Source organism: Peromyscus maniculatus, chromosome 1, assembly GCF_049852395.1.
Source record: "Peromyscus maniculatus bairdii isolate BWxNUB_F1_BW_parent chromosome 1, HU_Pman_BW_mat_3.1, whole genome shotgun sequence".
Taxonomy (NCBI): Eukaryota; Metazoa; Chordata; class Mammalia; order Rodentia; family Cricetidae; genus Peromyscus; species Peromyscus maniculatus.
This window is the reverse complement of record NC_134852.1, coordinates 191,871,307-191,888,014: the sequence shown is the minus strand read 5'-3', so window position 1 is coordinate 191,888,014 and position 16,708 is coordinate 191,871,307. Positions and strand designations below refer to the sequence as shown.

The following is a 16,708-nucleotide window of genomic DNA, read 5'->3' as shown; positions in this document are numbered from 1 at the left end:
CAAAAACTGAACAACTAATACCATAAGAAGTTAGATAGGAAGAAGGCTGGATGTGGTGGTTCATGCTTTTATTACTAGTACTCAGGGGTCAGAGACAGGTAGATATATGTGAATTTGAGGCCAGCTTGGTTTACATAATAAATTCCTGGTCAACTAGATCTATGCTTTTCTCAAATCAAAATAATAACAAAAAAGTAAACAGCTAAAAATAATAAAAATCAAGGACAAAATAAATTAATGATATAGAAACAAACAAACAAAAATGCAGAGAAACAACAAAGCATTGTTTCTTTGAAAAGATTAACCAGATTTTTCAAATGTTCAGTAAATTAACCAAAAGAGAGAGATAGATGAAATTGCTAAATCTGCCGATGAAGGCGGAGACATTAAAACACACAATGAGGAAATTCAGATTTTATGTATGTATGTATGTATGTATGTATCTATCTATCTATCTATCTATCTATCTATCTATCTATCTATCTATCTATCTATGACACTTCAAGGGAGGCCTTATGCCCTATAAGGAGTATATGGGGGAAGGGGGGAGAGGGAGGGTGGGCCGGGAGAAGGGCAGGGAGGCAGAACTCTGGTTGGTATGCAAAATGAAAAAAATTTAAATAAAAAATATTTTAAAAATGTTGGACTCTAAATCTATGTATGTACCACCTGTGTGCCTGGTGGGGAAGAAGTCAGAAAATTGTGTCATACTCCACTATAACTGGAGTTACAGAAAGTTATGAGCCACCAGGAGGGTGCTCAGAACTGAACTTTGTTCCTCTAAAACAGCAGCAAGTACTCTGAGGGCAGAGCTGACTGTCTAGCACTGACCTTGTTATACTTTGTGTCTACTTTTCAAATTTACTTCCTATGGAGCAAAATGTATTATTTTAAATGATGAAATGAGAAAAGAGAAGTCTCTATTACAACCCTTATGTTTCAAACCCCTTCTTGGAATTTAACTATATAGTAAAAGCTTTCCTTTTATTTCATAATGCAAACGAATCCACATGGAAGTGGCTGTTCTTCAGATTACACATTATTGTCCTGTGAGGAGGAGGAATCTCGCCATTTTTTCTTCTAGTACCAGAACTCACCTGCAGTGTTGACATTTCCTCCTTCCTTGGGTCAATACTTGCTTCCTTGCTTACTCATTGTGGCTGCAGATCTCCTCTATTTAAATCCCAGTGTTATATGACAATTAGGTATTCTAGTAAGAAATAATTGTGTTCTGAATACTAAAAATTTTAGGTTATAAAATTTTATAAAATCTTTTGTTTTCTTTCAAGTATCAGATAGAATTGTAAAAATTAGTGTAACTGTAGCTAGAGTTTTCCTGCCTTGCCCACAGTCAGGACAAATCTTTGTTACCTGCCAGTCCCAAAGCCGCTCAGACCCAACCAAGTAAACACAGAGACTTATATTGCTTACAAACTGTATGGCCGTGGCAGGCTTCTTGCTAACTGTTCTTATATCTTAAATTAATCCATTTTTATAAATCTATACCTTACCACATGGCTTGTGGCTTACTGGTGTCTTTACATTCTGCTTGTCCTGGCAGCAGCTGGCAGTGACTCTGCCTTCCTGTTCTTTCTTTTTCTCCTCTCTGTTAGTCCTGCCCATACTTCCTGCCTAGCCACGGACCAATCAATGTTTTATTTATTGACCAATCAGAGCAACACATTTGCCATACAGAACATCCCACAGCACTTGCCCCCCCCCTTTTTTGTTTTTTTCAAAAAGGAAGGTTTTAACCTTAACAAAGTAAAATTACATATAATTTAGGAATTTGGGCATAGTTTCTCTTACTACTTCCTGATGGAGGGGGGCGCTATATCTTACGGGGACACAAAGAAAATTTAAGGATAATGGAGTAGTCCGTAAGGCTGTATCGTCTGAGCCAGTTGCCTTGAAATGATTCTGGATGTTGGATCATCTGGGCCATGGTGTCATCAGATACCTTTCAGGTGGTCTTGGCTGGTCAAACCTGATGTATCTTAATCTGGAACCAATCCATAGCCTCTGGTTTTCTGTAGAAACAAAAGCAGAGCCTCTTTTCCAAAGCAACATATCCTTATATCCAAATTTTGAAGTCAAGGTACCTTTAAAATATACATTTTGGCATAACTCAACAGCTTTTGTAATCAAATGCTTTTCTTTAGTTACAAATATCAAAGAGAACATAATCCAGATTCTCTGTGTGGTAGCCATCTTTATGTGGCTTATTTTTTATATTACCTTGAGCCTATTGCTTTAAACTGCAGCCTTTTAAGCCTGAAACTACGTTGTAGCTGCTGGCTCTGCCCACTTCAGCTTCCCAACACGGTGGTGGTATGTTTTCTGCTAGCTCTAGGAGCCATCATGGGTCTATGCTGTTATCTAAGCAGGGTGTAGCCCAGAAACCTCTTTTTTTTTTTTTGTTTTGTACTAGCAAAGGCTAAATCCACAACACAGCTTAATGTGCCACTTGCAGAGGCCTCAAACCCGCCATACTGCAGGTCGAGCATGCATGCCAGGAACCCGCCATAGTAGCTCAAACACACAGGTGCCACTAACTTGAGAGAGACAACTAGGAACTTTTTAAAGCTCCATTTTAGAATCTTTTTTTGTCAGGTTTTAGGTGGAAACTCTTGCCCCACGTTGGGCGCCATTTTTCTGAATACTAAAAATTTAGGTTTATAAAATCTTTTGTTTTCTTTCAAGTATCAGATAAAAGTGTAAAAATTAGTGTAACAGATATGATATGTTTTTATTTAAGTAGTGAGGTTGAGGCCACCTCATTTTAAAGGTGAAAGTGATATGTTGATTCTATATATAACAAATACTTAGCTGGTAGTAAAATTGTAGATAAGATATGGTTTAAAACTTTTAAAGACTTTTTACTGTTGGGCCCTCTCCTCTGTTCCTTGGGTAGCTGTTGTCCTGCTTGCTGACCTTGATCAGATGTTCTCCCTATGCTAATTCCCTGCTGGTTTCCTTTCTCCTAAACAGTTTACCAGAGGTTCCTTGCTTGTGTATCCTGCATATTTGGTATAAACAGCTAGGCTGCAAGATTGTAAAACATCTGTAGCAAACTTCTCCCTTCAGGGGTTCTCCCACCGTGCTGTAAGGCTGTATTTAAGGCCTCTTCCCTCCTTCAATAAAAGGCATTCTACTGAGATGAATGACCCACTGTCTTGTCTCTGTTTTAATCCTCAGCCTCTTGCTCAGACATGGTGGATGGGTGGTAGCCCAGGCACTACACTTTACCTGTTAACAAAAACAAAATTTCTTCTTTGTATATTTTTAAGGTATTTTTCTAATTGTTTCCAATTTATCCAGGCTCACCCTGTAATCCCACCTTCATCCTGAGCTGTGCTCCATTCAATGTCATCTGCTCCATTATCTTCCAGAATCTTTTTGATTATAAAGATCAGGATTTCTTTCTTTTCTTTTCTTTTTTTTTTATTTCAAGATCGTTTATTTTCAAAATGGGTCACAACATCAGCTTTTGGCCCATTCTGCCAAATGCACAAGCTACAAATGCTTGCTCAACAGCTGAGGGGCACGTTAGTATCATGTCTGAAAAGTGAATAAAAATCCATATAAAACTATTCAAAGTTTCCACAGGAACACAGGGAAGTGTGACCCATCTCCTAGCCTTCCATTCTGCATCTGTTGCAACCTCTACTCTTACAAAGACCTCAAAACTAGCAGTAATTAAGTTAAATGGTCCCCCAAATTCCTTAGTTCAAGCTAAACTTGCAGTGAGAGCTACACATTGATACTAGCAGAAGCACAGGCTGCTGGGTGCCGGTCCATCCCGCTCTCCTGGGCACACGACAAGGGCAGCAGCGTGCCCACATCCTCCTCCTCCACTTCTGGTGGGAAGCCATGGCTCTGGATCTGCTTCATGAGTTGCCACAATGACCTCGACATCACATAGTAGATGGAAGGCCTCTGGAACCCATTGAAAGTAGACGCAGCAGCAACGGTGCATGCACCCATGTTCTCAAAGAGCATCCAATCACCCACATGCATTTCAGGCAGGTTACAGCGCTCGACGAGCCAATCAAGGCCATCATATGTTGGTCCCCAGATGCTGGATGAGTAATACTTCTCATCTGGCTTGGGTCTCTTCGGCAGCAGGGCCTTGACATGTGCATGATCGTAAAGAATGCAGTTGAATGATCCATAGACTCCGTCATTCACATAGTGCATGATGGTTTGCTCATTTGACTCATCCTCATAGTCAGAGCCGGTCTGCTCCTTCCACACCACTTTCTTGGCAATGATGTTGACTGCCAGTGTGAAAGCTGACGCGACATAGTATCTGCCCGGCTCAGCTATGACTCTCACTCCAGAGTCTGGTGGGAAGTACTTGTCCAGAGCCGGGTTGATCACACTGGTGATCTCTTCAAATTTAAGCTTTGTATCCTCAGATCCAGGAAAGCCACCACCAATATCAAGCAGATACATGTTGAAACCAACTTCTGTTCCCATGTCAAAGACACAGCGGACATCCGACAGGGCCTGCACGAAGGTCTCAGGATCAGTACATCCATTCCCACATGGAAGCTGACACCAACGACATCAATATTTAGCTCTTTTGCCCGTTCCAAGAGAAGCCTGCTGGTTTTGAGTGTGGCACCAAACTTTACACTGAGGCGACAAACTGCTTTGGAATCATCAGTGGCAATCCACAAAACCAACTTTGCCTTTGGATGTGCTCTGGCCACTTTCATCAACTCAATCTCACTGTCAAAAGTCATCATCTGGACCCCATTACTGGCAGCTTACTTGATTTGAGACACTTGTTTACAAGGATTTGCATAGATAATCCTCTCGGGAGGCACCCCAAGCCCCTGCACCAACTGTATTTCAGTCTTGCTTGTACAGTCAAAACCCGTCCCAATGGCGGCGGGGGTGTTCACTATGGCTCTGCTGTCGTTACTTTTGACAGCATAAAAGGAGTGACTCGGGGAAGGGCTTTTCGCCATCTTAGGTGTTTCTTCAGAATGTCCCCAAGGTCCGCGACATAAAAAGCATCCTTATCGTCTGAGGAAGAAACTTCATTTATTTTTTGTTCCAGGATGTCCTTGGCAGTAAAGCCTTCATCGAGGATATGGCACTCAAACTCTTCCTTATTAAAGCTGTTCATGATTCTCGATGTGCCACAAAAAAAAACTAGAGGTGGAATTAAACTATCGCCAGCTCCTCACAAGGCAAGCTATCCAGGAACTCTGCATGCTGTCTCCTTGGAGCGGTGGAAGCGTTCTCACAGTGCACGGACGGACGCCGCTGGCCAGCCCCATGGAGATGGAGATGCCGCCGCCGCCGCCGAACCCCGAGGAGGGTGCCCGGCCACCCGCCGCCTCCGCCGCCCAGTCAGCCGCCTTGGCGGAACGGACGGCGGCAGCCGCTGCAGGGACTGACCACGATCAGGATTTCTTAACTTCATGGAAAAACTAAGAGAGAATGTCAGTATTCTCTGCTACCCTGGTTGCAAGTGAAATCAAGATCTTTTCCTTTTTTAGAACATACATAAAATCTTTCATTTTTATAGTTCAAATTCAATATGGACCAAGAAGTGAGGTGGCCAGACACCACAGTTTGGAATAATATATTATGGAAAGAATATCTGGAAGGCAGGTCTAAGCCATTTGCTATACAAATAACAAAACTGAAGGCAAATGCTAGATTGACTCAAGCCTGCTAGTTCCCTATCCATTGATTTTCCAACTGTTGTCCACAGAACTGTTTGTAGAAAGTATTATTGCACTCACATCTAGAAATGTGGCCAGTTGTTCACAGGATATGCTTCTATGCATAATTATTATCCTCTTTACTATTATTAAACATCCTCATCATATTACTAGGCAAGAATATTTTAGTTTATAAAAAATATTTTCTTAAAGGAATAAGAATATTAATGGTAATGAAATCTGGAAACCCTGAAATAGTTTCAGTGGTTTGGTGTGTCAGCTGGAATCTTACTTGACAAGATGAAATGCTGAAATGAGAAGATGATTGGTTTAATGCTGTGTGGCCCACACACATCTTATCAGTTATCCTAGACTGAACTGGCATCTCCTGAACTATCCATAAAGAATGACTGTGATCTTGGCTGCCCTGTGCAACAAGGCAGTACTATAGTGAGCAAATGTGTGGTGTAAAATGGGAAAGAGAGAGGTGAAATGGTTCATGTCCTGTGGACAGAGGTGTATCTGAAGCGGTGAAAGCAGTGACCAGTGGGCTGAGGTGGTTTACTTGATTGATACCCAGGGCCACAGTGATATCTGGGCCTTTACTGCTGCCAGGGCCCATGTCTGGGTTCATGTCCCTATTGCAGCCATGGTCTGCATTACTCCTAATATCACCTAAGGCCAATAGGAAAGGGCAGTACAGTTGACCCTGCCCCTTACTTGCTGCATCACTAGTGGTATCAGGCCCTCTAACTCCTCAGGGCAGCACAGTGGAGTTGATCCTGTTTACAGGGGTAGGGTGAGCCAGACCCAAGAATGTGAGCTTGGCCAATTTGACGCTGCCCCTATTCTGACAAATGGTAGCATGGGCATGGGAGAGATGCCCCTCCACCTGCAGGTGGGAGAGCTGGCCCTGAAGTTATAAGAGCAGAAGAGCTGCCCTTGCCCCCAATAGCTGCAGTGCTCAGGAGAGCAGACTCTGCACTTTTTCTGGGCAACAGAGTAGAGCCAACACTGTTGGCAGGGGTGTAGGTGAGTCAGCCACGTAGCTGTGAGTGTGGGAGAGCTGTCCCCATTAATTGCTGTCATGTGATGATGTGGTTTGGAGAGAGATGCCCCCTTTACTCTTCACTCCTTGCAGCCTGAGGCAGATAAGGGAGCTGACCCTCACCCTTAGCAGTTGCACCGGTTAGCTAAGCAGGCTGTGCTCCTAGCCTGAGTAGCACAGTAGAGCTGATGCCGTTGGCGGAGGCATGGGTAAACTGGCCCTGAGATTGTGAGCATGTGATAGCTGGCCACACCTCCATCATCTGCCATATGGTTTTGAGGGAAAGGGAAACATGACCTCCCTGTATCATATGTGGTAAGTGAGGAAGCTGACCCTACCCCTTACCAGCTTCAGCACCTGGGAAAGAGGGCTCTGCACCTTGCCTGAGAAGCACAGAAGTGTTGATCTGTATGAACCTATTGATGTTGGGGGGGAGGTGGCTGTCCCTGCCCTTCACCAGTTGTAGCACACTTGGAAGGGGACCCCTGAACCTTACTTGGGTAACAAAGTAGAGCTGGTCCTAATGGTATATGTGTTGGGGAGCCAACGCTGAGGGCACAAAAGCAGCTAATTGCTATAAGGGGTAAACTAGCCAGAGCTATACCAGAGAGCTTACCCTGGTCCTGAGGTCTGGGGAGAGGTGGAGGGCTGGCCAACACTAAAGCCGCCCAGGCTCAAAACATTGAGTTGGCCCACCCCAACATCCTCATCATCTGTAATCTGCTGGAGCACGTGGAGGGGCTGGGTGGTCCGATAGACCCAGGCCTGCAAGACCTTCACAGCACAGGGCAGTAACAGGTTATCCAAGAATATTCCCAGTGAGGGCCCAATATTGACAGTGTAACAGGAACTAGAGGCCTGGAGTCAGGCCAATGTCCTTTTGACATACTATTATGTCTAGTTTGTGCCTTTTAAATTTGTAAGATATAGTTCACAAAGACCACTGAATGTAAAGTGATATCTCAGGGCTGTAACCATGTTTCACTTAGATTATGGTGGTACTTTATGTGATTACAAAACACTGAAATTACCATCTCCTTCTAGTTGGAAAACATTCCATTACCATGAAAAAACACACCATGCCCTCTACTGATCACACCTTTCCTTCCACACCATCTGTAGTAGTTGTTAGTGTGATTTCTGTATGTATATATATATTTGCCTATGATGAATGGATCATCTAAACTGACTCAGTATATGTAGCTTTCAATTTCTGCCTTGCACTTGCATGAAATCTTGGACATTGATCTAAGTGTATCTTGTTCCAATACTTTGTCCTTTCTTTGCAGCAAACTTCATTTTCATGCGTTGATAGAACACTGCACTTATTACTCATAGATGGATATTTTGTTATTCCTACCTGTGGCTCCTCTAAGCTATAAATATAAACATATGTGGACATGCTTGTTCATAGTTTATTTGTACTTCCTCTGTCTACATCCCCAGAACTGGGGTTTCTGAGTCAAATGATAATATCTTCCTTTCTGCCTTTCTTTTTTGAGCAACTGCTATACAAATTTCACACTAATACACTATTTCATATCTATGTGATCCCTTATTTTCCAAATAGCTGCCAAAAGATATAATTTTGAAACTTGATTATTCACAGCAACCCAGTGAGTGTGAAGTGGTACCTCAGGGCAGATTTGATGTGTATTTTCTTAACAAGCAATGAAATTGCACATCATTTTAGGTGCCTTTCTATGTATTCAGGAAATTTTTATTACAATATTTCTCCTGTTGGATTGCTTTCTGTGTGGAGTTATGGAATTTGTATGTTTCTAGATACTAACTTTTCCATATAAATGACATGGAAACATATTTCCATCCTGTAGCTTATACTTTACACATTCTTAATTATGTCCAGAATGAATTAGCATTTTTAATGGATGAAGTCTGGTTTATCTGGGTTTTTGGTACATTTTTTTCTGAAATCTATGAGTCCAAACCATAGGGAACAAGGCTTATCCCTATTTTACTCTTCCAACATCTTTCATTTCATGTTATCCTGCTGTTCTGTCATCACTTGCTCAAAGCTCTTCCTTTAGATGGATCAGGCTTGGAACTCAGTTGTAAAAGTCTTGGCCAGAGATGTTTAGGTTAACTCCTGGCTATCAAAGCTCTACTGATATTAATGCTGATTTGTGTGTTCAACATTTCACTACATTCACTACTGTAGCTCTGCAATAAGATGTTTAAAATAATTCTTTTGTGTTTGATCCATTTGTTTTATTTTATTTTTGCAAGATTTTATTTTTTTTTGAGAATTTCATATGTGTAATTTTAACATAACCCTCAAGGTTCATTGTCATCCTCTCCATCCTCTCATATCTTCCCACCATACTTTGTGATTTCTTTTTTCACTTCATTCCTCATTGAGTCCAGTTTCTGTTGCTCACCTAGCATGTGATCAACCTACCAGGGGTCACATCATTGAAGGAAATTGACTCTCCCCTTCTCAGGAGCTAATCAGGTAGAGGTGGGATTTCATATTTCCTTTCTCTACTTTATGCTGGGTTTTTATCTGGTGAAGCCCACACACTTTTATGTGCAGGCTGTCACACAGTTCTTATGTTCATCTGTCCTTTTATGTCCAGAAAACATTGCTTCCTTGATGTTATTGATCACATTGATGGCTCTTATAACATTTCTGCCCATTCTTCCACAAAGATACTTAAACCTTCTGGTGAGGAGTGTGTTATGATTTAGGGGTGAGCTTGTCACAATGCTTTATTCTCTGCACATTGAACAGTTGGGTGACTTTGTATTGATTGCCATCCTCTGTAAGGAGAAGCTTCTCTGATGAAAAGTAAGAGTTCTGATCTATGGATATAGTAGTAAGTCATTAGGAATCACTTCAACACTATGCCCATTAGTCCATTAGACTAATAGATTTTATTGTCGATTCTTAGCCCCATTAACAGTGGCAGATATGGGTCCTATCTAATGAAGTGGGCCTTAGATCCCATCAGAAATTGGTTGTGGCTCCCATGACATTGGTGTAACTATTGCACTCGTGGGCATGACTTACCAGGCCAGGCATTGTTGTAACTTGCAGGTTCATGTGTGTGTGAGACTGAGAGTAACTTTTCTCCACTAGTAGCACACATATCACATTGCAGCATATTAAAATTAATTTAAAATTAATTGTTATTATATATATATTTCTACTATTGTTTAAGGTATTGTGTTTATGCAACTCATTTAAAATCGTAATGTATAAGTAATACAGATTAATAATTAGTCATCTATGATAATCAAACTTGTAGTCATGTAACATTAAATTTTATATATATATATGGATATTTTAATTAGATATGTAATCTTTAAATATTTCAAAGACTTACAGAATATGACATTTAAAATGTTTTAAAAACTTAGAATTTTCTGGACAATGAGACATGTCTGCTCCTGAAAGTACCAATTTACTTCAAAGAGAAAGATGGCTCTGAAGACACTCTATATGGAGTTTATCTTCTTCTTGAAAAAACTGGCCATTTGGGCAAGAAACTGCTCTTGCCCGGACTACTTAACATTTAAACTGGACAGGCAAGAAGAGGAAAGACAGAGGCAAGGGAGATGCTGCCAGCCTCTGCCAGGAAAAACAAGATATGGAGATACTAGTGAGACACAAAGCCACATGGCAATGCATAGATTAATAAAAATGCACTAAATTAATTGTAAGAGCTATGTAGTGAACAGCCTGAGCCAATAGACCATACATTTTGTAAGTAATATAAGCCTCTGTATCTTTCCTTGTGTTCGAGATTCTGCGAGATCAGGTGAGACACAGAAAAATTGCCGACTACAACCGACATTGACTTATTGTAAAATTGGTATCATATTTTTTATCATGCCTTTTAGTCTTCATGTTTGTTGGCTTAATAGTTCTAAATAACTCTTGTATACATTAAAGTGAAGACAAATGAATTATGTGACAATGATAGGCATATAGCACTGCTGTGCTCATGGATGGACATGTTTTCATTATAGAGGAGGTCAATGTTAAATGCACCAATTTCCTGTAATTAGCTATTCTGGATATTTTATATGCCAATTGACACTTGTATAAAATTATATTCAGCACCATGAACTGTTTGATAGAAGATGTGTCTGGTTTAACCCTTTCCTATCCTGACACAGGCTACAGCTTAAACTGAGTCATACAAAAATAACTGTAATACTCTGTAATGACAAAAGCTTACTACACTACGGTTTATAGTTTATTTTCGTGCTAAAAGGTCTCCAATTAAATCTTCAACTCAGGATTTAAGGCTCAAAGTTAGTAGGGATAAAGCTGCAAGTACTAATCTTATGCTATATTAATTTATTACAAACTATCTTAAATAATGAAAACATACAAGTTAATAATCAGTTACTTAATAAATAATCAGATTCTTTAATGTGTTCAGAACTATCCTTATAGTCATGATAAATTACAAAACTAAGCTTTATTTAGCCTCCTATATGTGTTTTCAGGTTAAGCCTAAAATCAGGTATACCTAATAGATACTTGGTCCTCAAACTCCTCAGAGATCTGCTGAATATGCCATTTAAAGTGCCATAAAAACTTTCACAATGAACACAGACTCCCTCCTAACAAAAAAAACTTCAAGTTCTCCAAAGAGAACAGATGAGACACTGCACCAATGACTCTGTTCTGATTGTGGTAATTCCAACGCCTGGGCGGAACTGCCCCATGCCTCAGTTGCCACCAGGAACCTGCACAAACTGTGGAAACTTCATCTTGACTGCTGTGCCCTGTTTCATCAAAGTAAGGTTAATTTCCCAAGTTCTTTCTTTTTAGGAAAAATTTCTCAGACCTGAGTCTGACAGTTGAAGGTCCACTGCTCTGTGAATCAACTGAAGATTAACTGTTGCTCTTTCCTGACATCTGAAGATCAACTGCTTCTACAATGAAACATGTAAGCCTTAAATTATGATCTAAGTAAGTCTCTATCATTTTAACTGATACAGAAAACCACTTTCATTATAATTCCTACTCAACTATTGTAGGAGGAAGATGGCCAATAGGCCCAACTGGGCCATAGCCATTTAAGCTTGATTGAGCATGTGCTATAGTAACTTCCCCCTTGGTCCAACCTGGAGTATGCTGCAGTGGCTAGGGACCACTGACATGGAGGCACATGATTGAAAGAGCTAATGGAGAAAGGATAACACATCTCTACAGACCGAGAAGACCAATGGGGTGCTAGGAAGGGAATACAAAGGCAAGCCTGATTTCCACAATAAACCAGTGTGAAGTATGCTCTGCTACTCACCTGATTCCTAGAGCCTATGTCATTGACTCTGCACCTTGTTATCCACTCCCCCAAGGGTGTCCATGAAGGGTCATCTGCAACATCTGGTACCCAACACAGGGTTCCCATACTGGCATAGACTTTGGCTGTGCTTGGGTTCGGCTCTCTCCATTTCACCTTCTGAGATGCCCCTTCATACTCAGGGTATAGTTCAGTGCCCCCTGTTTGGTGTTTACTCAATGAGGTGGCCCCTTATTATTTGATGTCTTTGGTCTTCTCAGAGGTGAGTGGAAGTACCTCCTCTCTCCCTGTTTCCTTCTCTAGTCTGTTTGTCCATGGAAGTACACATTTTGCTTTTGGTGGCATCTCCACATAATGGCTGACTTCTCAGGAGGTAGAACCCTAGAGTGGCCCCCGACTTCCTCTTCTTGTCCAGAGACACCATGTGAGCACAAGGCCATGGCCTAATGAGCTTTGGAAGTCACCCTCTAAGCTTGAGCTATCTGGGTCTGACACACTTCCTGTCTTTGTTTGTCGATGGATTCCCTGTCTCTATCCCTGTTTCTCCCAGATCACATCTCCACTAGATAACTCCACTCTGCTCTCTCTACTCACAACAGGATGGACAATTTGCCTTCTCAGTGTGAGAAACCTCAAGTGAGGGCATTAAAATCTCTCCTTATAACTAGTGGCCTCTAAGTTAACACTGCTGATCTGGAGGATTTCTGGAATGAGGCCATTATGCTAGCTCCCTGGATCTCTCTGGAGAACATGTGCAAGCTCGATCTTTGGATGCATGTCCTTTTCCTTGTCCACAAGTGCAAGGTTGGATCGAGCATAACCATGACCCCCCCTTTCCTTTGTTTCTATCCTGCTCACCATTATTGCCAGTCTTAAGTCCTCTTTAGAGGAAGCAGTTGTCGCTGATAACAAACATTGCTAGGCGCAGGCTAGTGTTAACCTTTCTATCACCTCGGTGCCCTTTTTTTTGGCAGAGACCCCACCCTCCTCAAATGAGGAGAAGGCAGAGCAGCCTTGCCAGCTGATGCCTCCCAAACCACCACGCTCAACACAGCCCATCCCAACCATGACACCAGTTCTTCTGCCTGGTGATAGATAATTCTGTTTTACTCTGGGAACAGATCTCCCATCTTAATCTGACTAGGATTCTGGCCATGTCTTTTGAAGCCAGTTTCCTCTTCAAGGTTTGTCAAATTTTGAAAGATTCCTTAATCCCTCAGGGATTGTAATCCATTCCATAATTGATTATACTGTTTTACTGCTAATCATTCTTTTTAAGTGTCTCCTACAGCACGTGGCATGGCAATGCACAATCAACAAGTCCACCCTTCAGGTCCTTATGGCTCTTAAACATCCTGAGAATGGCCCTCTTTGTGAGTTTGTTTAGGCCTGGCTCTCTGAAATCTAAGAAGCCATTCTGTAAATACCCCTCCTTCTGCCCTGGCATGCTCCCAGGAGATGTCATCCTTAAAGAGTTGGTAATCAATGATAGGTAAGGACCTGTGAGACAAGCTGACCTAAGACAAGCATGGTCCATCATGCTGGATGCTCTCTAAAGTGGTGTCAACAAGGCCAGAGCTTGGAACTCTGACTCCTGATGGGCTGCCTATACACTGAACAAAAAGGGTGGATGTGTAGGAAGACGATGGCCAATAGGCCATAGCTGTTCAAACTCAATTGAGCATGTGCTATAGTAACTTCCCCCTTGGCCCAACCTGGAGTCTGTGTTGGTGGCTAGAGACTGCTGTTGTGGAGGTCCATAGTCTACAGAGCCAATGGAGAAAGAACAACACATCCCTAGAGGCCTAGAGGACCAATGGGGTGTTGGGAAAGGGATATATAGGTAAGCCCTGTTTCTGCAATAAATGAGTCTGCAGTGAGCTCTGCTACTCCCCTGAGTCCTGGAGCCTATTTTGTTCACACCACACCTTCTCGCCCGCTCCCCCAAGGCGTGTCCACACAGGGTTGCCTGCAACAAACTTTATCCTTCTCAGATCTCTGATGGCATTGATGGCTAACTACAGCTTTCATAACAGCAAACATCCAGTTTCCTGGTCAATCCATATCATATATACCTTGCTGAAAGGCTTCATGCTAAGAAAGATTTGAAGTTTCTAAAGATTTTGAGAAACAGAAAAGTAAGTTATGTAGGTCAAGAAAAAATGATAGAAGTTATGCAGGTGCTGTGGGATGTTCTGTATGTCCTGTGGGAGCCCATTCTTGGGTTCCTCATGGCTTTGCCCAGCAGATCCACATAGAGGATGATTAGAACCACAAGCCTGAGTGCAGGTATCTGAGATGGTCTGCACTTGGCTGTGCTGGGGGATGGTCTGTATGTCAAGTTGGTCTGATTGGTCAATAAATAAAACCTGATTGGCCATGGCTAGGCAGGAAGTATAGGCAGGACTAACAGAGAGGAGAAATAAAAGAACAGAAAGGCAGAAGGACTCACTGCCTGGAGCCGCCTCTAGGACAAGGAAGATGTAAAGTACCGGTAAGCCACGAGCCACGTGGCAGGGTATAGATTTGTGGGAATGGATTAATTTAAGCTATAAGAACAGTTAGCAAGAAGCCTGCCACAGCCATACAGTTTGAAGCAATATTAGTCCCTGTGTTTACTTGGTTGGGTCTGAGCGGCTGTGGGACTGGCGGGTGACAAAGATTTGTCCTGACTGTGGGCAAGGCAGGAAAACTCTAGCTACATGCAGGTCTAAGAAAGTAATTTAAAATATATAGGGCAGACTTCAGCCTCTTGGCTGCAGGCCACATCAGTCAGAAGAACAATGAGTGACCCACCTGCCAGTTGAACTGCCTCACTCCTGAGATTCCATTCCCAAAGACCCATCCCACCACCCCTTCACCTCACCATCCATCCCACAACTGCTTCCAACTCCTAATGCCTGAGGACTTTAGCTGCTCAGGTGCAGGCCACAAAAAAAATGGAAGAAATCATTAACTCCCTTAAAAATGCCAAGAAAGTCAAATAGACACACAGACAGACAGACAAATAAACTGTTCAAGACCTGAAAATTAAAATAGAAGCAGTAAAGAAAATACAAACAGAGAAATCTGGAAATGGATAATCTGAGTAAGCAAACAGGAAATACAGAAGCAAGCACCACCAATAGAATACAAGAGATGGAAGAGAAAATCTCAAGCATTGAAGATATGATGGAAGAAATAAATTTATCAGTCAAAGATAATGTTAAATCTAAAAAATTCCTAGCATAAAACATTCAGGAATTCTGGGACTCTATTAAAAGACCAAACCTAAGACTAATAGGAATAGGAGAAGGAGAAGAATCCCCACTCAAAAAGTATATTTAACAAAATTATAGAAGAAAAATTTCCTAACCTAAAGAAGGGCATGCCTATAAAGGTACAAAAAGCTTACAGAACACCAAAAAGATTGCACCAGAAAGGAAAGTTTCCACATAGCATAATAATCAAAACACTAAACATACAGAATGTGGAATATTAAAAGCTGCAAAGGAAAAAGGCCAAGTAACATATAAAGGCAGACTTATTAGTGTCATGAACTGTGACATAATACAGCAGATGACAATTTATATTCAGGTGTCAACCCACCAGATGAATAATTCTCTGATGGAGGAATACCATTCAAAGTAGGCTTATGAGGCCACAGACTCAATTTTGTTTGCTTCTGTCTTTAAATCCACATGTGCAAAAATAGCTGTGGAATCTCCTCACTGCCTTTTTGTAATGTGTAATCTCATGTAATGTGTACATGTATTCTCATGATTACATCTCAATCTATGAGCACTTATATCTGTGGACTGTCTAAAAGATGACTCCTCCTTAATCTATAATTTTGATGAGTAACAATGTTTCATAGCTAGGGCTATCATTATACACATGGCCTGTGAGTCACACCTGAAAGCTGTTTTATATCATAGATCGGGCTGACATGAGACAACAAAAGTATCTTCCAAACTTTAAAACAATTCTATAAAATTAACTGATTCAAAGCCCCAGAGTAAGCTCGGTATAGAACAAATGGCCCTGCAAATGGATTGTAAGATAAACTTTAACAAGGAAACGCAGGACAGATTGCCAGCTGCAGTCCAGGTTCACAAGGACAAAATTGCCATGTGTCTGATTTGTTGGACCAAGGTTATAGGCACAAAGCAACTTTCGTGACAACTTCTCTCTTGCTAAAGTCTGGCTGATAACATAAAACCAAAGATTAACTCTGCACAAATTCCTCAGCAATTAACACTCTACATGAACTCCTAGCCTCAGTTTTATGATATGAGACTCAAGGTTCAGCTAACTAACTGCTTATGTTGGATCTTGAAATTTACACGGGTGCCAGGGAAGCAATTAACCAATGCCCAGAGAGAAACAGCTTTCATCTAACTACATGGCAGGAAAGGTTTTCTCAACTAGCAAGGGCTACAGAGAATAATCTAAATTCACAGGCCTGAGGAAGAATTACAAGTGTACGTTCTTGTGATCTGGGGTTGCACACCGGATAGGAGAATATATTCTAAGATTTGGGTTGCTTTCCCTTGGAGAGTGCCATGCCCCCACCTTGCACTTTCTAGCCTGCATATCAGGGGCCTGGCAGCCATGCTTACTCTCTCCGGACTGCAGTCTGCCCTTCCCTGTCAGTACAGACATTCCAAGTCTGAGAGGAACTGACACTTTTAAGATTGTTAATCACAAAATGT

General features: G+C 41.6%; 2 protein-coding genes across 2 annotated transcripts in view; one reads left to right on the top strand and one right to left on the bottom strand.

Moving 5' to 3' along the window:
• Positions 1-3,425: 3,425 nt before the first annotated feature.
• Positions 3,426-5,185, bottom strand: LOC102911690 (ornithine decarboxylase). Its single transcript, XM_042260709.2, is given in 3 exon segments — positions 3,426-4,544; positions 4,547-4,948; positions 4,951-5,185. Coding segments are annotated over 3 exon segments (1,383 nt in total). The 5' UTR covers positions 5,141-5,185; the 3' UTR covers positions 3,426-3,753.
• Positions 5,186-14,425: 9,240 nt separating this feature from the next.
• LOC102910758 (cytochrome P450 2C18-like) overlaps positions 14,426-16,708 on the top strand; it is a 52,155-nt gene continuing 49,872 nt past the window's right edge. The window contains exon 1 of the mRNA XM_076563026.1: positions 14,426-14,508. The gene's annotated coding sequence lies outside the window, so the exon portion shown is untranslated. The remainder of the gene's footprint in view (positions 14,509-16,708) is intronic.